The sequence below is a fragment of the Notamacropus eugenii genome, chromosome 3 (assembly GCF_028372415.1).
Source record: "Notamacropus eugenii isolate mMacEug1 chromosome 3, mMacEug1.pri_v2, whole genome shotgun sequence".
NCBI classification, from domain to species: domain Eukaryota; kingdom Metazoa; phylum Chordata; class Mammalia; order Diprotodontia; family Macropodidae; genus Notamacropus; species Notamacropus eugenii.
The window spans coordinates 209,547,079-209,567,613 of NC_092874.1; the positions used below are offsets into that span (position 1 = coordinate 209,547,079).

At 34.8% G+C, this 20,535-nt stretch overlaps 1 protein-coding gene across 6 annotated transcripts in view; it reads left to right on the forward strand.

Annotated features, from left to right (window-relative positions):
• TASOR2 (transcription activation suppressor family member 2) overlaps positions 1 to 20,535 on the forward strand; it is a 97,632-nt gene that overhangs the window by 72,453 nt on the left and 4,644 nt on the right. For all 6 annotated transcript variants that reach the window (XM_072654221.1, XM_072654222.1, XM_072654220.1 and 3 more), the window contains 6 exons: positions 1,011 to 1,905; positions 3,086 to 3,482; positions 7,128 to 10,964; positions 15,012 to 15,137; positions 19,383 to 19,536; positions 20,351 to 20,456. In XM_072654221.1, coding sequence (XP_072510322.1) covers positions 1,011 to 1,905; positions 3,086 to 3,482; positions 7,128 to 10,964; positions 15,012 to 15,137; positions 19,383 to 19,536; positions 20,351 to 20,456 — 5,515 coding nt within the window. The remainder of the gene's footprint in view (positions 1 to 1,010; positions 1,906 to 3,085; positions 3,483 to 7,127; positions 10,965 to 15,011; positions 15,138 to 19,382; positions 19,537 to 20,350; positions 20,457 to 20,535) is intronic.

Below are 20,535 nucleotides of genomic sequence, written 5' to 3' on the forward strand. Positions count from 1 at the left end.
ATAATTATGCCATTAGTTTAGATCAGAAGAGAGTGGAAGTTGAAAAGCCTGATTGGAGGTTACTGCAGATTTGAAGGGACTATACAGTGATGGCATAGTGGAAATAGAGAGAGAGAAAGGAGTGAATTTAAGAGATATGGAGAGTATAGGATAGATAGTACTTGGAGACATATTGGCTATGATAGGTGAGAATCATGGTACCACTGAGAGCAACAAAGGAGATCAGAAGAAAGAACAGAGTATAATGGAAAGATAAAAAGTGTCTTTTGGATATGTTGAGATTGAAGTTTTAGTATGACACCCAAATAGAGACATGGATCAGGGCTGAAACTCTGGATATGAGTTTTCAGTTTAAAGATAATAGTTGAAATCATAGGAATGAATGAAATGGCCAAAGAAGAGAGAGTATTGAAATACTGTTTTCTTCCTAATTTTTATTAGTTGAACTGAGTTCTTGAAAGCTGATTAGATAAACCATAGATAAATAAGCTGATTAGATCCACTGCAGAATTATATCACCTCACTTCAACTGGACCCTCAACTGCAGCAAGGCAATTCTTTTACTTCTCCCCTAATTGATTTCCTACCCTGTTCTCCATATAGGCTATTAGAAATCTTTTCTAATCTTAAACTTCTCATACCTTCTTAGCTTAGGAGCTCATTTCATACTTTACTAAGAAAATATTTTAAAATTTCATACAAATATATAATGTTGTTAATAGAGATTTTTCCTTTGTAGACATATTTAACTACTAGTTTTTCATTTATTGCACTGAATTCTCTGAAGTCCTATAGCAGTGTGGAAATATAACTATGATTTCTTAACAATTATGCCAGCACAGTACAGGCTCTGTAAGTTTCTAACCCAATGGAAAGGCTTTGATTGGGGGACTGGCACTGGATAATATATAATGAAATAAAAGTAAATTTTCATAGGAATTAATTATATGACAACAGAGTTAATTTCATGAACATCAATTGGCGTCTTTTTTTTTTTTTTTATGCTTCAGCCAAAAGAGAGATTCCTTCTCAGCCACCAATTAAAATTCTGTCAAATAACCAAGCAGATGATCGTAGTGAGAATACAGTTCAACTTGGAAGCACTCCTGTTGTTCAGTCAGATCTTCAAGAAAACTGCATTGGTCACTTTGACTCCCAAGCCCTAAATATGTTGGCTGACCTAGCTCTAAGCTCTGCTACCTCTACCACTTCATCATCTATTCACAGAGACCTGTCTTCCTCCTCTGACTTGACACAAAACAATATTTTATTATGTAAAGAAAATTCTTTGCAAGGTACTTATGATCATGAGTATCACAGGCTGGCTAAAAACCAAAGATGTGCATTGCATTCTCTTGAACTATCCAAGCCGTCTTATGAACAAACTGATTCAAGGACAAATTTACCTGACAGCCAGAATGGAAAGAGTTTGACTCAGTCTAGTCAGACATCTGTGACCCAGGAAGCACTTCCTAAAGAGACATCAGAATCTTCAGATGTAAGCAATAGCAATAGCTCTTTTATTGCCATAGAACATTCTTATGCCTTACTCACCACTGAACATTCAAAGAAACATTTGCAGCAGCGTGGAACACAAGGTCCTACCTTTGCAAAGAATGGGACAAAAGGCCCTGAGGCAGGGACTCCGGTGGGCAAAGTGATGCCATTTCGGCATCAGCATAACACTCCACCTGTGCAAAAGCTTTTGCTGGATCCAATCATAAAACATAAGAGTCGAATGTTACCTTCCAACTTAAAAGAAGATTTTTGTCATTCTCACACAGTACTTAGCTGTGATGGCTCCTTTAAGGTTACTTGTAAGTGTGAAACAGAATATATCTTCAGCTTAGATAGTAAATATACTAATAATCCACTGGAGAAAACTATAATACGAGCTTTACATGGGTAAGTATGAATGAAACTTGATTTTGTTATAATATTTCCATTAGAGTAAACTTATACAAGGGAGTTGTTTCTATTCCTTGGATTCCTATTGAGGGTGAGGAAAACCATAGTTATTTAAGTACTGTCAGACTTACAAGACAGATTTTAGATGTGAGAATGGTAGTCCTGGTTCTACCACTGGCTTCTACTAACTCTGAAGAAATCATTTAACAGATGAACAGTTTAGGCAGAATGAGGACTTTAACTATGTCCGCTAGATTTTGAGGGCACCAATGTTTTTCATTTAAAACTGGAAATTAAAGACTGGAAATTTCTTTTAAAAACTAAAATATTGGAAAGGAGAACACCATCAGTGTGGAATTTAAGAATAATTTTAATCTCTTTTTAAAAAATATAAAGCTAGATTTGATGAAAGAATTATTTCATATACAAAGATAATCTGCACATCTTAACTTGTGCAAGAAGGACATGTATAAACAGTGTCTTTAGTTCTTAGTATGACTGATAAGGCTTTTATATTTGAATTTTCATTTCATGTTTTTCTGAGTTCTAGTTTTGTTAATCTCTCACTATCAGAAGTACAGCACCCGATGCCAAATTTACATTTTTTAGGGAGAGTTTGAAAGGAAGGGTTTGTCAAGGGTAATTCTTTTTCCAATCTTGTTTTTCCTTTTTCTTATGGGAAGAGACACACAAAAATGGATGTGGTACATCTGAATTAACAGAACAATGACTAGAATAGGGTAGAGGAGTTTTTTAGAGCTATAAGCATCTATAACAAATATCTACCCCAACCCTGTCCTTTTACAGATGAGGAAGTAAAGCTCATAGGAGTTAAACCAGTTGCCTATGATTTTAAGTAGGAATAGTGGAACTGGAATTTTAACGCAGTTCCTGACTTCAAATTCAGCATGCCTCCTATAGTGAGGGCAGCTCTCCACATATGAAAGAAACCTACTGCAGGAATCAGTATTTGTGTACAGTAGTAGCTCAAGTCCTTTAATATTAATAATTTATTAAGCCAGCATCTCAGTTTTTTTCCTTTAGTTTATGCTTCATACTTTTTATATTTTTAAATGGGTGTATCTACAATAATGAAGACCTTCTGCTCATTATAACATTTACCAAAAGTTATATTCGGTGGTTCAACATGACTTTTTTTTCTCTTTGGTCTCTTCAGACCCTGGAATGCTGATTTGCCAGATAATATAGAAGAAGTGAAGCTTATTCTTCATATGTGGGTAGCTCTCTTTTACAGCAATCAAAACAAAGTCATACCCTCAGCTCGAAAAGTAGTAGAGCATAGCAATCCAGCAAAATACGTTTCTATAAATAGTACTTTGGATTCCTTGGATTTCAGTGAAATCAGTGAAGAATGTCTAATTGTGAAACGACATTCTATCGATTCTTCATTGGAGTCCAGTTGGCCTTCAAGTAGTTCTACCACTGGAATATTGTTGGCCTGCACCAGCATCAAGGCATCTACAAGCGGCTTGGAAGAGAGGGCTACTTTAGCAGGGGAGGACCATCAGGATGCCACAGAATTCCAGAGCACTATCTGTTCTTCTAATAATGAGGTAGGACTGGAAGAAACAAATGATGTTCTTTTGGGGGTAGTTTTCATTGTTTTGTTAAATAGAAATATTTAGTAGATGGCATTAGATTAGTCTGTAAGAGCTGATACTCCCACTTATATAACCAAGTATAAGAGGAAAACATACAGTTTTTGTAAAGCTTTGGTTGTGAAGAATAGTACTCTACAAAATTTATGATACTATTGATGGATAGCAGAAAGAGCTAAGTCTTAACCTAACTATGTACTTTAGAAAATTAATCATTTGAGATAGGAAAGAAACAGCTGCAAAGGAAAAAAAGATTCTTGGATTTGTAAGACCTAATCAGTAGGTCCATATAGAATAATTATTCTGATATGGAAAATAATTCCCCTACCTACTTGTTCTTAAGTACCAGGGATCCAGGGCCCTAAGTGGCATAAATATGAAAGTTGTGACAATTTTGTGAAAGTGACAAAGGTAGCTGCTATTTTAAAATCCATATCTCTAGCACCCTTTAGGATATTGAGTAATATGTATTAGAGCTCTTCTATTATAGTTCTCCTAGGATGTTTATTGTAAAGGAACTGAGGATATAGAAAAATAAACCCTATTTATGTCTCCAGTTGGATTTCAGGGTATATCTTATAATGACCTTTGATTCAAAAGTATTCTTCATTAAGGGGCATATGTCATTCATTAACTGTTGTCAGAAGAAGTTTTTCACATAATCTTTGGCAGTAATAAACAAGGAGAATTGGAGAATAGAAAAAGTATATACTTTTGAAAGAGTTGTTATTTTGTTTGGTGTAACACTGTAGGGCAGTTAGGTGGTGTGGTGGATAGAGTTAATTAAGACTCATCTTCTGAGTTCAAATCCGGCCTTAAGACACTCTATGTCTGTCATGACCCTGGGCAAGTCACTTAACCTTATATGCCTCAATTTTTCATTTTTAAAATGAACTAGAGAAGGAAATGGCAAACCACTTCATTATCGTTGCCAAGAAAACCCCAAATGGGATTATGAACGTTGGGCATAACTGAAATAATTGAATGACATAATTCTGACAGTATACTTGAGTAATTAATTCTTCTATGACATATCACTACACCTCATTCTGCAGATGTTCAAAATGGGATATGGAAAGACTTGACAGAGCAGAAACCACACTTGATGAGTGTTTGGATGTCTAGTCATATACTTAATTTCCTGAAGTGCTTTTAAAATATTTAGCCATTTCAGAAGCTTTATAGTTTATCTCTTTTTTTAAAAGTGAGATGCCTCTTTGGGTAATATAGGGTTCTAGTGGTGTCTTTGAGCTTTTTAGTTGCAGTAAAATTAGTGTAAGTCATGGGAGTGCTAAGGAGATCTCAGATTTCAATGTAAAGTAGTAAAACAGAAAAATTATTCCAACAATAATGAGTTCTGTGTTTTGGATATGTTGTGTCAGATGTCTACAGAACACTCAGTTTAAAATATTAAGTAGGCAGATGGTGATTCGCATCTAAACCTCAGGGGAGTGACTGGGGCTGATTATATAGTTCATGGAGATGATAATTAAACCCACAAGAGCTGATGAGATCAGAAAGGGCACGAGTGTAGAGAGAAAAGACAGTGCGTCATCAATTGGGGAATGACTTAACAAATTGTGGTATAGGATTGTGAAGGAATATTATTGTGCTATAAGAAATGATGCGGGGGATAGGTACAGAAAAACCTAGGAAGACTTATATGAACTGATGGAAAGGGTAGTGAGCAGAACCAACAGAACATTGTACACAGTAACAGGAATATTGTAATGATGAGCAACTTTGAAATATTTGACTGCCCTTATTAATACAATGATCCACAATAATTCTGAAGGACTCATGACAAAAAATGCTATCCACCTCCAGATGATGAACTCTTAAGTGCAAACTGGGGCATTCTTGCCTTTTTTTCGGGGGGGGGGGGCAACAGGACTAATATGGAAATACATATTGCGTAACTTCAATATATTTCTTGCCTTCTCAATGGATGGGAAGGAGGCTAGAAAGAGAGGGAGAGAGTTTGGAACTCAAATTAAAAAAAAAAAATGAAGGTTTGAAAAAGAGAGAAGAGGGCCCCAAACGTAGTTTTTGGTTTGTGATACGTGTGATGAGTCATCAAAGGAGACTGAAAGGAGTAGCTGGAAAGATAGGAGGAGAATGAGGAGAGAGACACAAAAATCCAGAGAAAGTGATCAATAGTGTTCATTATAGCATAGAGGTTGAGAAAGATAAAGAATGAGAAAAAAGAAAGCTCTTCAGATTTGGTAATTAAAAGATCTTTGGTAATTTTCAGAAGGAGCAGTTTCAGTTGAGTGAAAAGGTTAAAAGCCAGATTTTCAAAGGGTTGAGTAAGTGATAGGATGAAGTTATCCACTTAGTGGATAGCTCTTTTCTAGGATGAGAATGGAGAGGAGTAAATAGGAGTGGAGGGGGGATGGCAGGGATCTTAGGGAATAGTACTTATTTTTTAAGGGTGAGAGAGACTTTACTGTGTTTGAAGCTAGAAGGGAAGAAATCGGTAGATTGGGAGAAGTTGAGGATTAGAAAAGGGGCTGTTGAGCAGGCAGTTGACTGAAGAAGATGGGAGGAGTTAGGATCAAGAGAACATGTAGAGGGGTTGACCTTTGCAAAGAGAAGGGCCATGTTATTATCAGAGGAGAAGATTGGGGGTGGGGAGGAGATGATGATATTAAGGCAGAAGGGGATAATAAAAAAGGAGCTCGGTGAAAGACCTTAACATTTTCACTAAACCAAGAGGTTATTGGCTGAAGTGGTAGGGGAAGAGAAAAAGTTTGGAATAACTTCTGTGGGGAATGAAATAGGGAATTAATTAAATTAGGGAGGAATAAAAGGTTGCTTTGTTGCAATAAGAACCCAGTTGAAATTGGGTAACATAAATTATAATGTGCCTGGGCAGCAAAGTCATAACTTTCTGCATCTTCGTTCAGCAGTACGTGAGTAGAAGCAGAGCAGGCAGATGGTGACAAACATTTCTAAATATAAATTTTCTAGATATCTTTTGTCTTTACATGAAAATCATGTCTGGACTCCTCTTCTCCTTCCCACCACCAACAGGATTACCAGTCCCTATCATGGCAAAGAAAACAATTAAACAAAATTTTCCAGTACAATGACTGCATCTGACAGTGAATGCAGCATTTCACCTTAGTAGTTCTCCACCTCTCTATCATGAAAAGGGAGGTATGGTTCTTTATCTGTCAATTACTCACAATTTGGCTTCCTTTCTAGTGATCTACACAGTTTATAGTGTGGTGTAGTAGTCATTGTTTATATTGTTCTTTTAGTTCTGTTTATTTCACCCTGGGTCACTATGAAGACGTCTCCCATGTATTTCTGGATTCCTCATATCTGTTGTTTCTTACTGCATAATAATATTACATTGCATTCATATACCATAGTTATTTTAGACACTTCCCAGTTAATGGCCATTCACTTTTCAGCAAAAACTTTTATAAAACACCTAATTTATGCTGTTGTGTTAGGTGCTAGCAAAAAGACAAATATTAAGCTGCCTCTGCCTGCAAGCAGCTTACATTTTACTGGTTTAACATATGCACAGATAAAAACTTATTGTATTTATCATACTGAACTCTAAATTTTTATGTTTTTTCATTTCAGGTCATTAGAAAAAGAGTGGAACAGGAATTACCAAGTAATATAGAGACACCTAATATTGTGCTTTCTAGTAATGCAAGCACGCAAACTAGAGAAACTTCTGTTGCTGATGAAAATGAAAATTCACAGAAAGTTGCTAACTCAAGGGCAGTATCTCAAAATGGAATCAGTGATCCGACAATGATCTGTGGAACTTCTGTGAACAGAACTTTAGAAGACAGAGACGACTCTGTTTATGAAGCACTAGGCACAAAAGCAAATACTTTACAGAACATTACAGAGCATAGCAGCCCCAGAAACAAAGTGACAGAGAATCAGGAGTCATTAGAAAACAAAGATGGGGATTTGGAATATGTAATGATTAATTTGGAACCAATTACTTTCACTTTTGAGAAAAATGCCTGTCTGCCTATAGAAACAGGATTTGCAAGTGGGGCTGATAAAATACCTGACTCTGATAGAGAATTGATTAAAAAAGTATCGCCTGTTGAAAGTCTTAGACAACAAATTCCCTTTCGTGAAATAGCCCAAGCACAAGGTGCTTCATCTGCAAATCAGGATCTCCAAGACATTCCATCTATGGCAGCATCTGTATCAACAGGAGCTAAATATCTTTGTACCTCTTCTGTCCCCAGAGAGAATCTTGCTAAGGAAACTGGCCCACTTCAGAAGGAAGTTCCTATTCCACTGTCAACATCACCATCAAATACAATGTTAATTGAGGCAGTCTCATCAGTTGTAAGTTCTGGTGATCAGGCAACCTCTGATGAAGTAAAACTACCTCAGGACACATTTATACAGACTCGAGGACTCTATAGCATATCTTCTGAAGAGGTTATAGAATCATCCCAGGTTGAAGAAATAGTTTTAACACCTACTTTTACCCCCTTGGAAAGCAAGCAGACTGCTTCAGCTGGTTATGTTCCATCAAGAGCTTCTAAAGTAAACTATTCTTTAGAAAAGGAGACAAATGAGAGTGGCTTGAACAGTGAAAAAATGAATTTTGAATCTGTTAACTTAGCATTTACCAAAGAAACTTGCATATCTTTGGGCAGAGAGGCAGTTAGCATAGAGTTATCAGATGATTCAGATATTGAACTAGCACTAACGATATCACCACCTGCAAGTCCTCGAGACCAAGCACAATCTGATGAAATTATGCAGATTCAGGCAGTTCCATTAGAGAATGTAGAACTTCAAGTTGTAGCTGAAGAAGTAATTGAGCCAGTAAACACAACTTTCCCCAAAAACAGAAAAAATAATTCTTCTGACTATTCCTCACTTCATACTGCACTGTTGCAGAAACCATTAGAAAATAAAGAAGGTAAAAGAGATGCTATAGATCCAGTTACTTTAGTACTTGCTAAGGAATCATGTGCACTTGAGATTGGACAGGAAGTTAATATTATCTCTAATTCTCCCTTTGATGGTGCCTTAATTGAGCCAGTGTCACCAGCTTCAATTCCTGATGATCAAGTGCCATCTAAAGAAACACCACTGTCTCAGGATATGCCTCTTCAGATGTTAGAACTCCACAGTACAATATCTAAGGAAGTCAGTAAAGCCACCCAGATTCAGTCAATAGATTTATCTTCAGGAGAAGAGGATAGTGCATTACCAGGAGGAAAACCTACTACAACACAGGGAAAACCAACAAATCTTGCTGCTGAAATGGCTTTGCCCTTAATTGATTATACAGAACAAAAAGAAACTCATTTACTCTTTCACAGGAGAGCAACTGAAGATCCTGTGGTCCAAAATAAGTATGATGATACTAGATTTTTCCCAGGAAATTTTCAGTGTTGTGATACAGCATTAAATCAGACCACTTTGGTTGCCAAGTGTGAAGACTACAAGACTTCTTTTCAGGAACTGGAAAAATCAGAGAATCCTTTGCAACAAGCTAGTGAGGAAAACAAAAGTTTGGAATTAACACATACTGTTTTGGATACCCATAAAGCTCCACTTTGTCTTAGAAAATTGATAGAACATAGGTCTGTAACTGAGAAAATTGATTCAGCTGAATCAGATCTGACAAGCAATTCATTGGATCACAAGAGTAGCCCTTTCAACAGTAGGAAGGATTTACATGGGCAAAGTGAATATGATTATTTACATAATAAATCTCTGAATTCGAATTCAGTTGATCAATCTGATTTTATACAGATGTATTCACCCTCAAAGAACCCAAATATTTGTATTTCCATGGATGATGCTTCACATAAAAGTAGTTCAGAGCAACTAAATGAAGAGACATTTCAAGAGCATGGTATTTCAGTGGTCAATAGTTTCAGTAATGATGAAGTTGTTCCCACTTTGCATGAAGGGTCCATCAACTTAAAAGGAACTAGCCTTGGGTTAAGCCTCACATCATTATCAAAAGGGGAGGGAAAACCACAGGTTCATCAAGAAGTTTCAGTATGTGAAACAAAAGACCAGTCAAATGAAACTTTTGCCACCAAAGAATCTAAACTAGTATGCAGTGGTGCATACCAAAACGTGACAAACATAGCAAAAACCATGGGAGAAGAACATTCTGCTCTAGCTATTCCAAAACCTTCTTGGGAAGAAGCCCCTAGAGAACTTGTAGAAGATGAGAATGCCATAGAGGGGATTGGAACTGAGAAAGATATGAAATCCCCTGATAGAAATATGGATATGAATTTGAACACTGAAATTTATTACGAATCACTTTCTGGAGAATCTGACCAAGAATGTTTTGGGGATGTTAAACATTCCCAATTGCAGTTAGAAGATTCTTGTCCCTTGAGAACCAGTAATCCCAATGAAGTGGAAGAAGCTCCCGTAACTAATTTTGATACTCTGATGAATAGTAGGACTGTCACAACAAGTAGTGACATTGAGAGCTGGAATTATTCTCATAAAAGTCCAGTTGCAGATGAAGGTAGCCAGCAAAGAAGCTGTTCAGTTGGATTAAAGAAAGGGGATAAGTATGTACCCTTTTACATTAAAATCCGAGATCTTAATGGCACTCCCAGGACTTATACTAATTTTACTGTAACTAAGAAACTCAAAGACACCACCAGGACTTTACATAACCTGAAGCAGCACCCCTCTGTTACTGCTAGGTGTGGCTTGATCAGCTCCTGGACAAGTACCTGGCAGGTGACAGATGATCCAACCCAGAATACTTTGGATCTAGAATATCTGCGGTTTGCACATAAGCTAAAACAAATGGTAAAGAATGGGAACTCTCAGCTTTCTACTACTTCCAATCCATTGCCAAAGGAATCACATGTTCAGACAACTCTTGGAGTCTTTCCCTTGACAAAAGTAACTGAGACTCCAGTTACACATCCAACCTCCAGGAGCAGAAGCCCTCTGCTAGTAACAATTGTGCACTCAGAATCAGGAGACCATACCTCAGACTGGCACGTAAAAAGTCAAAAGCATAGTGACTTTAACAGTCTTTCCTCTTGCAGGCAAGACAAGGGTAGCCAGAATAGAACTATTCCAAATACTGAGAGAAATCCAGCCACTTCCTTCCACCTCCATAAGCTGAAATATGATAGTAAATTGAAAGAATCTCGGAGTGACATTTCACTCATTCTTAGTGAATATGCTGAGTTCAATAAGGTGATGCTTAATAACAGCCAAAGGAGCTACCAAGCTAATGATTTGGGTGGTTCCTCCGAAAAGGCTGCATCCCCGAAGATACCTGCTTTCCCAAGGAGGATGGCTTCCTATGAACACATGATTACAGACTTGTGTTCCAATTTGCACGTCAAACTAAAAAGTGTTATAAAAGAGGCATGTAAAAACACCTTCCTGTTCTACCTGGTTGAAACAGAGGATAGTTCATTCTTTATCAGAACAAGGGTAAGGCATAACTTTTTCTTATATTTTTTCCTTTACTTTGGTTATTTTAATTCTCAGCATTCTTGGTTTGAATCATACTGTTAGGTACTGTATAAACTTCACGTATTTCAAATTATATAACTCAGTATAGGTAGTACAGTTGGCTTTTTCTTCTAAAACCTGTGGTTTCTGGTTATACTGCTATTTTTGTATTGCTGTTAGAAGATTCTTAATATGTCCAAACCAGGGATGAAAATAAATAGAATCAGGCATCATCACTTTGACTAATTTATATCCAAATATAATTTTAAATGTTCCAGAGACAAATAGAGATGAATTTTGGATTATTTAAACTCTGTTGCATCTACTACATGCCATGCACAGTGCCAAAACCACACAATCTAATGTTAAACAGTTAATTGAAAATTGCTCATCTTTGCCATTATTTTTCTATTTCAATTTGAATTTCTTTCTTTTTTTTTTTTTTTTTTGTATTCTGGAAACACTGTTTTCTTTGACCTGAATTAAATGTATTTATTCTTTGAGTATTTGTAGCCACATAATGTATCCGTCTTATGAAGATGTGAAGATTTCTAGTTCTAGGAAGAACTAGAAAACAGTCCAGATTTCCTTTAATTTACTCATCCTAGCTGTGTTAAGAATTTCTTTATTCTGTACTGCTTTGTTAGGAATACACAATATACGTCTTTGATTAGGAAGCATTAGTCTAAAGCAGAGCAGATTTGTGTGTAAGATTTGGAAAGGAGTAGTTAAGCGTCGGTAAATATTTTTATTTTATGAGACTCATTTCTGGATGTTGTATATAGATTCGTTACTTAAAATTTATTATGCCACATTTGACTGCTAAATATTGAGCTGGTTAATTTGGAAAGAGAGAATAATTAGGCAAATCAGGGTTGTGTTTGCAGTTCTGTTTAAAAGATTCTGCCTTTGTTAAATCCATTAACAGCCATAAGCAAATTCTGTGTTTGAATTTTTCACATGTCAGAGATCCAGATCTAATCAGTGCTCTGAAACTTTGCATAATCTGTGATTTCATCTGTCTGGATTATCCTTTCAGTAATACAGGTTGCCACCCCCTTGATGCTTTTCTTATTCTCTGTGACTTAAGTGAATGCTTTGCCATATACATGTCATAGAGGATCTCAGTTCAGTGAAGGACTACTTTCTTTTTTTTTTTTCCTGTTTTCATTTTGTATCTTAAGGATGCCATTGTGCCACTTGAGTGAAATTGGGCAAGAGTGGGACTGATATGCAAACAAAAGACTTACCAGTGAAATGGAAGCATTAACAGAAGAACCTTGATTTATTCATTAGCTATTTTTCATGTGGATATTTGTTTTCCATCTATAGTTGTTAGAATTTTATCTGCTTGTATCATTTTTTATAAGTCATAGGAAAAATACTACAGGTTTAAAGTTCTTAGTTCCTCTTTTATTGAAGACTCTAATAAACTAGTCATCCATGTCCACCTTGGTGTATTTTGCATGACCTTACTCTTTTATTTTACATGAATTCTTAAGGCCTTTCAGAGAAAGGTCTGTGCACAGACATCACAAAGGTTATTCTTCACAAGAATAAATGTAGATTGGATATGACATAAGATAAGAAGCACGACTTCTTTTTCTTCAAATTTTAAAAATTTTGAAGACACTTATTGTATTGTAATATCTTAAAATAAATTAGGAGTATTAGGGTTTTTTAAAAAATTAATTATTTGAAATATTTTAAAAATTTAAAAATTATTTTCTCCATCTTTGGTTTTTTTGTAGCCATTTTTGTGTCTTAACCTCAATTTTCCCATTCATAAAAACTGGGAGTTATACCAGTTCCATACCAGATTCTCAGAGATTTAATCCCTTTATCCACTAGAATAACATTGGAGATATTGATTATGTTGAAGTAATGATTTCACAATTAAACAGTATGTAGAAGAGATCTTTTTTAGTTTAGAATAAACCAGAATTATATGTGGAAAGAAGAAATAACAGTCATTAATGGGAAACTATAGATTTAAATAACTATAAGTTTGGTTTGTCTTTATTGCTGTTAATACTGACCAATGAGTCAACAAGATGTTTTTGTCCTCAGAAAGCTATTTTTCTACTTAACATCTAATATACTATTGACAACCAAATTTTTATCCCAAAGTTTTTTTCTTTCTCCCCCTTGCATAGGCAGAGCTGCCTCTTTTTTTTTTTTTAACTGGACCTTTCTATCTTTCTGACATTTGGTAAATGATACAATTTATATATAAATGATACCATGCCCTCACATTATGTGATAATGCTAAAAATACTATGTGATGATTTTCTTTTGTTAAGTAAATTAGAACAGAATCACAGATCATTAAAGCTCTAAGTACATCAGAATTAATTTTATGTTGGTCTTTTTTGTAAGTTAATGACATTTTTTGTGATCATTAAAAACACCTGAATTGTCACCTAAGATGACTAGGTTTTTTAACTCTATCCTAAAAGACAGATGACTCAATTTTCACCTTTTTCCACTGTCTGCCGTTTATTAATAATAAGCAAGATACTTGGCAATAATGATTGTTTTCTACCTGATTCACAAGGGCAATGTATAGGAAAGTATGACTACAAAATAATGAGGCTGATTGTCATGCGTGGTTTGTAGAGATGAGGAAAAATGATCAAATGGACGTTACACCATTTTCAGCTTATTAAGGAAGGTGCTTTAAAGGGCAGCCAATTAGTCTTATGTTAACAGCTGTGATGAACACAGTGGTTAGTTACATCAGTTAAGTGAGATACTTTACCATATTAAAGAAAACTTATGGAGAATAAATTAAATCAACAAGAAGAGATTTTTGATGGTACAGAATATGGCGAAAAAAATAAGGAAGATAAAAGTGCCATCAAGTTAAGACACTGGCCTGGATGCCCAGAGGTTCTGATCTCTCAACTCTTCTGCTAAGTAAGCATGTCACCTAAGAAACGTCATTCTGAAACTGAATTTCCTTGTTGATGCATTTCTCCGTTGCATAATATAATTGAAAAGTCAGTGTTTTGGTACATTGAAAATTAACTATGAGACTGGGCAAAACACTGAATTTAGATAAAGGAAGCTTATTCTGGAAGAGGAAAATACTTTTAACATAAAAGTTTTTCTTAAACATTGTGCTATTTTTTGAGTGATAAATAGAAACAACAAAGACTCAACATTTATTCCACTCTTCCAAGGGAAGTCATGCAAAATAGGATTATATTTACTTATTTATTTGCAAAATAGTTACCAGTGGTGAAACATGACATTTCCAGTATGGCCAGAAAATAAAGCATGAAAGTCTTCTGTGGAAAACTTACAACATCCCCAAACTAAGGAAATGTTTATTCTAAAAAGCACAGATGAAGATAATTTGTATTAATCTCTGTAATATGGATTGCAGGCTGGCTTTATCTCTCAATGCCGTACAATGCTACAATATAAAAATCCTACAGTATTTGAGAAATTCTTTGAGATGCAAAATGAATTCTGGCTCAGTGATCAGCTGCTTTACCACTTGTGCTTCAGTTCATAATGTACTTTCTATGCAATTGTTTTTTGACCAAAAATATTACCCAGTTTAATCACCTATACTGTTCACCAGATTTAACCGTAATTAACTTCTAGATGTTTACATTAATCCTTTTATGTCATTATAATTATAGATTGGCTAGTTATTTAACCCAATGTATTATGAAAGCAATAACCAAAAAAAAGCTGAAAATGTTTTGCAGAATGATAGTCTTTCAGAGTAACTACTTTGAATGGGACAGCATGTATTTGGTTATAAAATTTTTCATTTTTCTTTTTAAAAAACTTATTGTTATGTTTTTGTCAGAAGGGTATCAAATCAAAAGCTATTGTTTTATTAATAGCATTGTTGTTCATTGTTCTAACTTGCACTAGAGGTACTTTATAGTAAAAAGTAAAAGTTATTTATATTTCTTTGCTAGAACATAATTTGACATTTTATAAATCATTGTATTATTTTTAATAAAATGTTATTTTTGTTAACATGGCTATTTTCCTGTATTTCAGAATTTACTGAGGAAAGAAGGTCATAAAGAAATTGAACCCCAGCACTTCTGTCAGGCATTGCACAGGGAGACTGACACACTAATAGTCATCATTAAAAATGAGGACATATCAACACATGTACATCAAGTAGGTTGAAAAATGTTTCTTACAGGATACTGACTTGAAATAATTTTGATTTCACAACAATCAGGATGTTGGCCAACTTTTAGTATTTATAGTAGTCTTTCCAATTCATTTTCTTATTTTATCTTTTTTTTTAAAAAACAGCTTCTTATAAATTTAATTTTAAAAGCAAAATCAGAGTTGCAGAATTGCAGCATTGGAAGGAACCTCAAAGTCCAGCCTACCTGGACAAGAATTCCCTGCTATCAGACTCAATATGTGATCATCTAGCCATTGAAAAAACCTTCTGTCTCCTGAAACATCCCGTTCCACTTTTGGATAGCTCTTATAATTTGGAAGTTAGTCTTTAAACCAAATCTAAATTTGGTTTTTTGCATCTTTTACCCATTGGCTGGGTTCTACTCTCTGGAGGTATCAAAAATATGTCTTAACATCTTCTACAATAGATTTTTAAATATTTAAAGATACCTGTCATAGTTCTCCTAAGTTTTATTTCCTAAAAGATAGAAGTTCCTGCAGACAGTATGGCATAAATTGGAGGCCATTGGGTATGATGCTCACCCTTATGTAGGTACTTTTCAGCTTGTCAGTGTACTTTCTAAAATACGGTACCCAGACTAACTCAGTATTTCAGATATAATTTGTCTAAGGCAAAGTATAACAAGACTGTTGTTTCCTTATTCCTTAATAATATTTTTCTATCAGCCTTCTCTCTGAGTCTTAAATTTTCTTTGTGTAGAATTCTCTACATAATAGTTAAAATACAGTCCTGCTGGTTCATCATAATTTCTGTTTTCTAAAAGCTAATCTAAAATTATATTGAATTTTTATGACTCATTAAAGTCTTGAACTAATCTTTATAGCTGCTAAGTCATTCCATTGAACTGTCGTTGCCCATTCCAGTTTTTAATAGGTTCCAGTCAGGTGTTGCAAAGCATAGCTTGGTAATCCAAGTCAGAGTCCCAGTAGTTCTCATGAATGCAGGGTCACCTATCTGCCATATCACATGCTTGATTCATATTGACTTTTGCAATCCAGAACCCCCCACATTAACTAAATTTGATAGAATCCACTGTTGTAATTTGTCAGAACCTCTTTGAATTCTGATTCTGTCATCCATTATTACTTATCTGTGCTAGCTTTAGATAATACAGATTTTTAAAAGTATGTCACCTATGCCTTTATCTAAATGATAAAAATGTTTAACAGCACAGAACCACAGTTCTGTCCCTGGGACATTCAATGGAAACCTCCTTCCAAATTGACATCAAATGATTAGTGACTGTTTTTTTCCATTTATACCTACCCTGCCTAAAAAAAAATGGCGGTTGTATCTTATTTATATTTTCTGTATCTGTTGGTCTGATAATAAGATTTTTTTGTTGTTGTTATTAATATGGTCAATTAATGCTTACTATTTCCCTAATATGGAACTAGTCCAACATTGCTGATATTGAAATCACTGATCATAGTCAATAGTCTTTGTGATATATTGCTACATTCTTTCCTGGTATAAAATCACTCTGATCATAGTTGATAGTCTTTGGTAATATATTGCTATATTCTCCTTGCTAAAATTTTATTTAAAATATTTGGATTGATAGTCATTAGGGATAGTGGTCTATAGCTTCTTTTTCTGTTCTGAAACTTCCTGGTTGCAGTATGAAGTATTAAGAACACATTTGTATTAAAGCAGGAATTTGGGAGAATACCTTTTCCTATTTTTTCAAATAGTTTTTGTGGTCCTGCAGTGGTTTTAAATGGTTAATAGAATTCACCTTTAAATTCATTTATTTGGGGTTTTTTCTTTGGTGGTTCATTTACAGCTTCTTCAGTTTCTTTTTCTGATACTGGAATTAAGCCCTCTTTCTTGTTATTTTAAAATAGACATACTTTTGTAAGTCCTCATCCATTTCATTTAGAGTGTCAGTTTTATGATATATAGTTACATGAAATGAGTTCCAGTAATTTTTTCTTTATGGATTGTTAACCTTTTTTCCTTTTTGACCTTGATTATTTGCTTTCCTTCCTTTTTTGTTAATCAAATTAGCTAACGTTTTAATCTATTTTACTTTTTTTAAATAGAAAACAGCTCCTACTTTTACTAATTCTGTGTTTGTTTTTCTTTCAATCATGCTAAATCTCTTTGATTTTACGATTTCAGTGTTGAGATTTAATTGGAGGTTTTTAATTTGTTAGTTTTGAGTTTTGGAGGTTTTTTTAATTTGTTGATCTGTTTTTTCTCTTTTATTGATGAAAATGTTTAAAGATTAAAAATTTTCTCCTAAAGACTGCTTTGGCTAGTTCCCCAAAACTTAGTTATTGTTATCTCATTGCTGTCATCACTAATAAAATTGATTGATTCTTTAATTTGTTCTTTGACACATCCATCCTTTAGAAATGTTAATCTCCATTTTTTAATTATCTCTTCATGTTCTTTGAATATAGTTTTATTACATCATGTTCCACAAAAGATCTGCATATCTTTCTACATTTATTTGTGATGTTTTTATGCCCTAATAATCAGTTTTATAAAGGTGCCGTGTATAGTTGAGATATAGATAATTATCTATACATTCATATGTGTATATATATATATATATATATATATATATATATATATATATATGTTTGTGGGTGTGTGTATACCTTCTCATTCAGTAACCTCTAGAGCTATATCATAAACTAATAACATTTCTAAAATTCTACTTAGGTGCTCTACTTTTTTTATTTTTCATTTAGATTTATGTAGGTCTAAAAGGGATAAATTGAAGTTCCCTTACTATTATAATTTTGCTATTTCTCTCCATAATTCATTTAACTTTTTCTTTTAAGGATTCAGAGGATTTTAAGGATTTAGAGGAATTATTATACCATTGGGTATATAATTAATATTGACATTAATTATCTGTGGTACCTTTTAAGAAAATAGTTTCCCATTTTGTCTTTATTAAGACTATTTTTGCTATTCCCTTGTCTGAGATCATGGTTGCTACTCCTGCCTTTTTAACTTTTTTAGTTGAATGATAAACAAATTTTCCTCAGCCCCTTATTTTATTTCTCATAAACACCATATTGTTGGGTCTGCCTTCTGATCAGTTCCTTTTCCATTTTATGAGTGAGTTCATTGAAACTAATAGTAATTATTGTTAATTTTAGTTTTTTTCCCATCTTCTCTTACACTTTTTCATTTGTTTCCTTCCCTCTCTTTATAAATAATAATGATGATGATGATAGCTAACATTTTATAGCCAGGCACTGTGTTAAGTGCTTTACAATTATTATTTTATTTGATCTTCACAATAACCCTGGAAGATAGGTGCTATTATTATCCTCATTTTTCATATGAGGAAACAGCGGTTAACTGACTTGCCTGGGGTTATTACACAGCTAAGGAGTTATCAGAGTTTAGATTTAAACTCAAGTCCACTGTGCCACCTAGGTGGTAGTAAGAGAGGAGGGAACTCAGGTTCCATGCAATCTGCTTCTGCTCGCTTGCCCTTCTTTTCTCTTTCCCTCACCCAGCATGCAATCACAGGTTCTGGCCCTTTTCTTTTAAACATCTCTTCAAGATTTTACCCTCCTTAGAATTTGTTATGCTTAGATCTAATCTCTTCTGTAATCTCCCCCGCCCACCCCATTCCCTCTGCTGCTCACTTTTCCTTTTTTTGAGTGAAATGTATTTCTTTGCCCAAGTGTGTGTGTATTCTTTCCTCTTCTGACCACCCATTCACCTCCCCACCACTTCCTTGTTTATAAAGTCTTCTACTTGCCTACCACAGTTATATGAGATGATATTCTCTATCTTTCCTCCCCTTATTTCCCCTGTAGTTTATTGCTTCCCCTCTCCCTTTTCATTCTTTTTTTAAGGTTATGAAAACAAAACAGAACCACTCCCAGGACCTCTAATTAGACTCTCTTAAGATCCCTGATGATGATGATAGAGGATTCTCAGCTCAGCAGAGTTCTTAAGATTACAGGTTTTTAAAAATATAAAATTATTCTTGTCCTCCAAGAGCTTATCTTCTACAAGGGCATATAGCATATATTATGGGTATGCAACAAATTTAGATGGTAATTTGAGGAAGGAGAAAACACTAACAACTAGGATATCACAGAGGAGGGTTTTCTAGACCCATACATGGAAGTCTAGCAGATAATGGGAAAAAAGCCAAGTGCAAAAATGTGTTTCAGTAAACAGAATCCCATGGATTTTCCTTTACTAGATGGTGATTTTGTTTTGGACAGATTCCTTCTTTGCTGAGACTGAAGCAGTTCTCCAGTGTCATGTTTGCTGGAGTTGACAGCCCAGGAGATATCCTTGATGGTACCTATCAGGAGCTGTTTCGTACAGGAGGCTTTGTGGTATCTGATGACAGAGTATTAGAAGCTGTAACATTAGGTTTGTCCTTTTTTTCCTCTTTCTTTGGAACTCAGGCAGATAGTTTATTTTGAAAGTTGGCACTCAGGTAGGATGCCAGATGTAGTGCAGTTCAAAGGAATCAATTTTTAGGATCATTCCAACTTTCACTGATATATTGAAATCTCATCATAGGTTACTAAAATTCTGAGAGTAAAGAGAATTTGTTTGGATCCTTACACACTTAAAAAATTGTTCTTATGGTCTAGAATGCTTTATGGAAGAACATATTAACCAGGATAAAATCTTCTCTGTTATGATCATATCCTGCCATGGCTACTAAGTCTCAGTTTCTTATTAATTGTATATGTTTCTGTGAAGATGTTCACTTATCTAAGATTAGGGGATTTTAAAAGTATAATACAAAAAGGAAAGCATCCACAAAGATAGACTAGGTCCCAGGCAGTTGTCTGTCTCGTAAGCATATAATGTATATTTATAAATGCCATGACAAGGCCTCCCTTGAAGATGAATTATCTGGGATCCAAGCATTTTACTTCTTGTATGCTTTGTAACAGCTCAGCATTTCAGATGCTAATGAATAGAATATCCCTGTTACCACGCTGTTGTGCCTCCCCTTCCCCATACATGTCATAGTGTCAGGGCATTGTCATATAGTTCTAGGTTAAAAACGTGGATTTGAAATGCATTTGCATAGGATGAGCAACTACTGCCCTAAAGTCAAAGGTGGCAAGTGATATTCAGACACACCTAGAAATGTACTTCTTGGAAGCTGAGATAAGTGGATTTGGGGCTCAGCAGTTTTTTGTTGAAATTGACAAATTCTTCTCTACAGTTCAGCTAAAGGAAATTGTCAAAATCTTGGAAAAACTAAATGCAAATGGAAGGTGGAAATGGTTACTTCATTATAGAGAAAGTAAAAGGCTAAAAGAGGATGTAAGGTAAGGCTTTTTGAGTTTTCATTGTCTTACAAACTAAAAATCCATTCTAGAATCTTCAGTTGTACCAAGAGCTCATCAA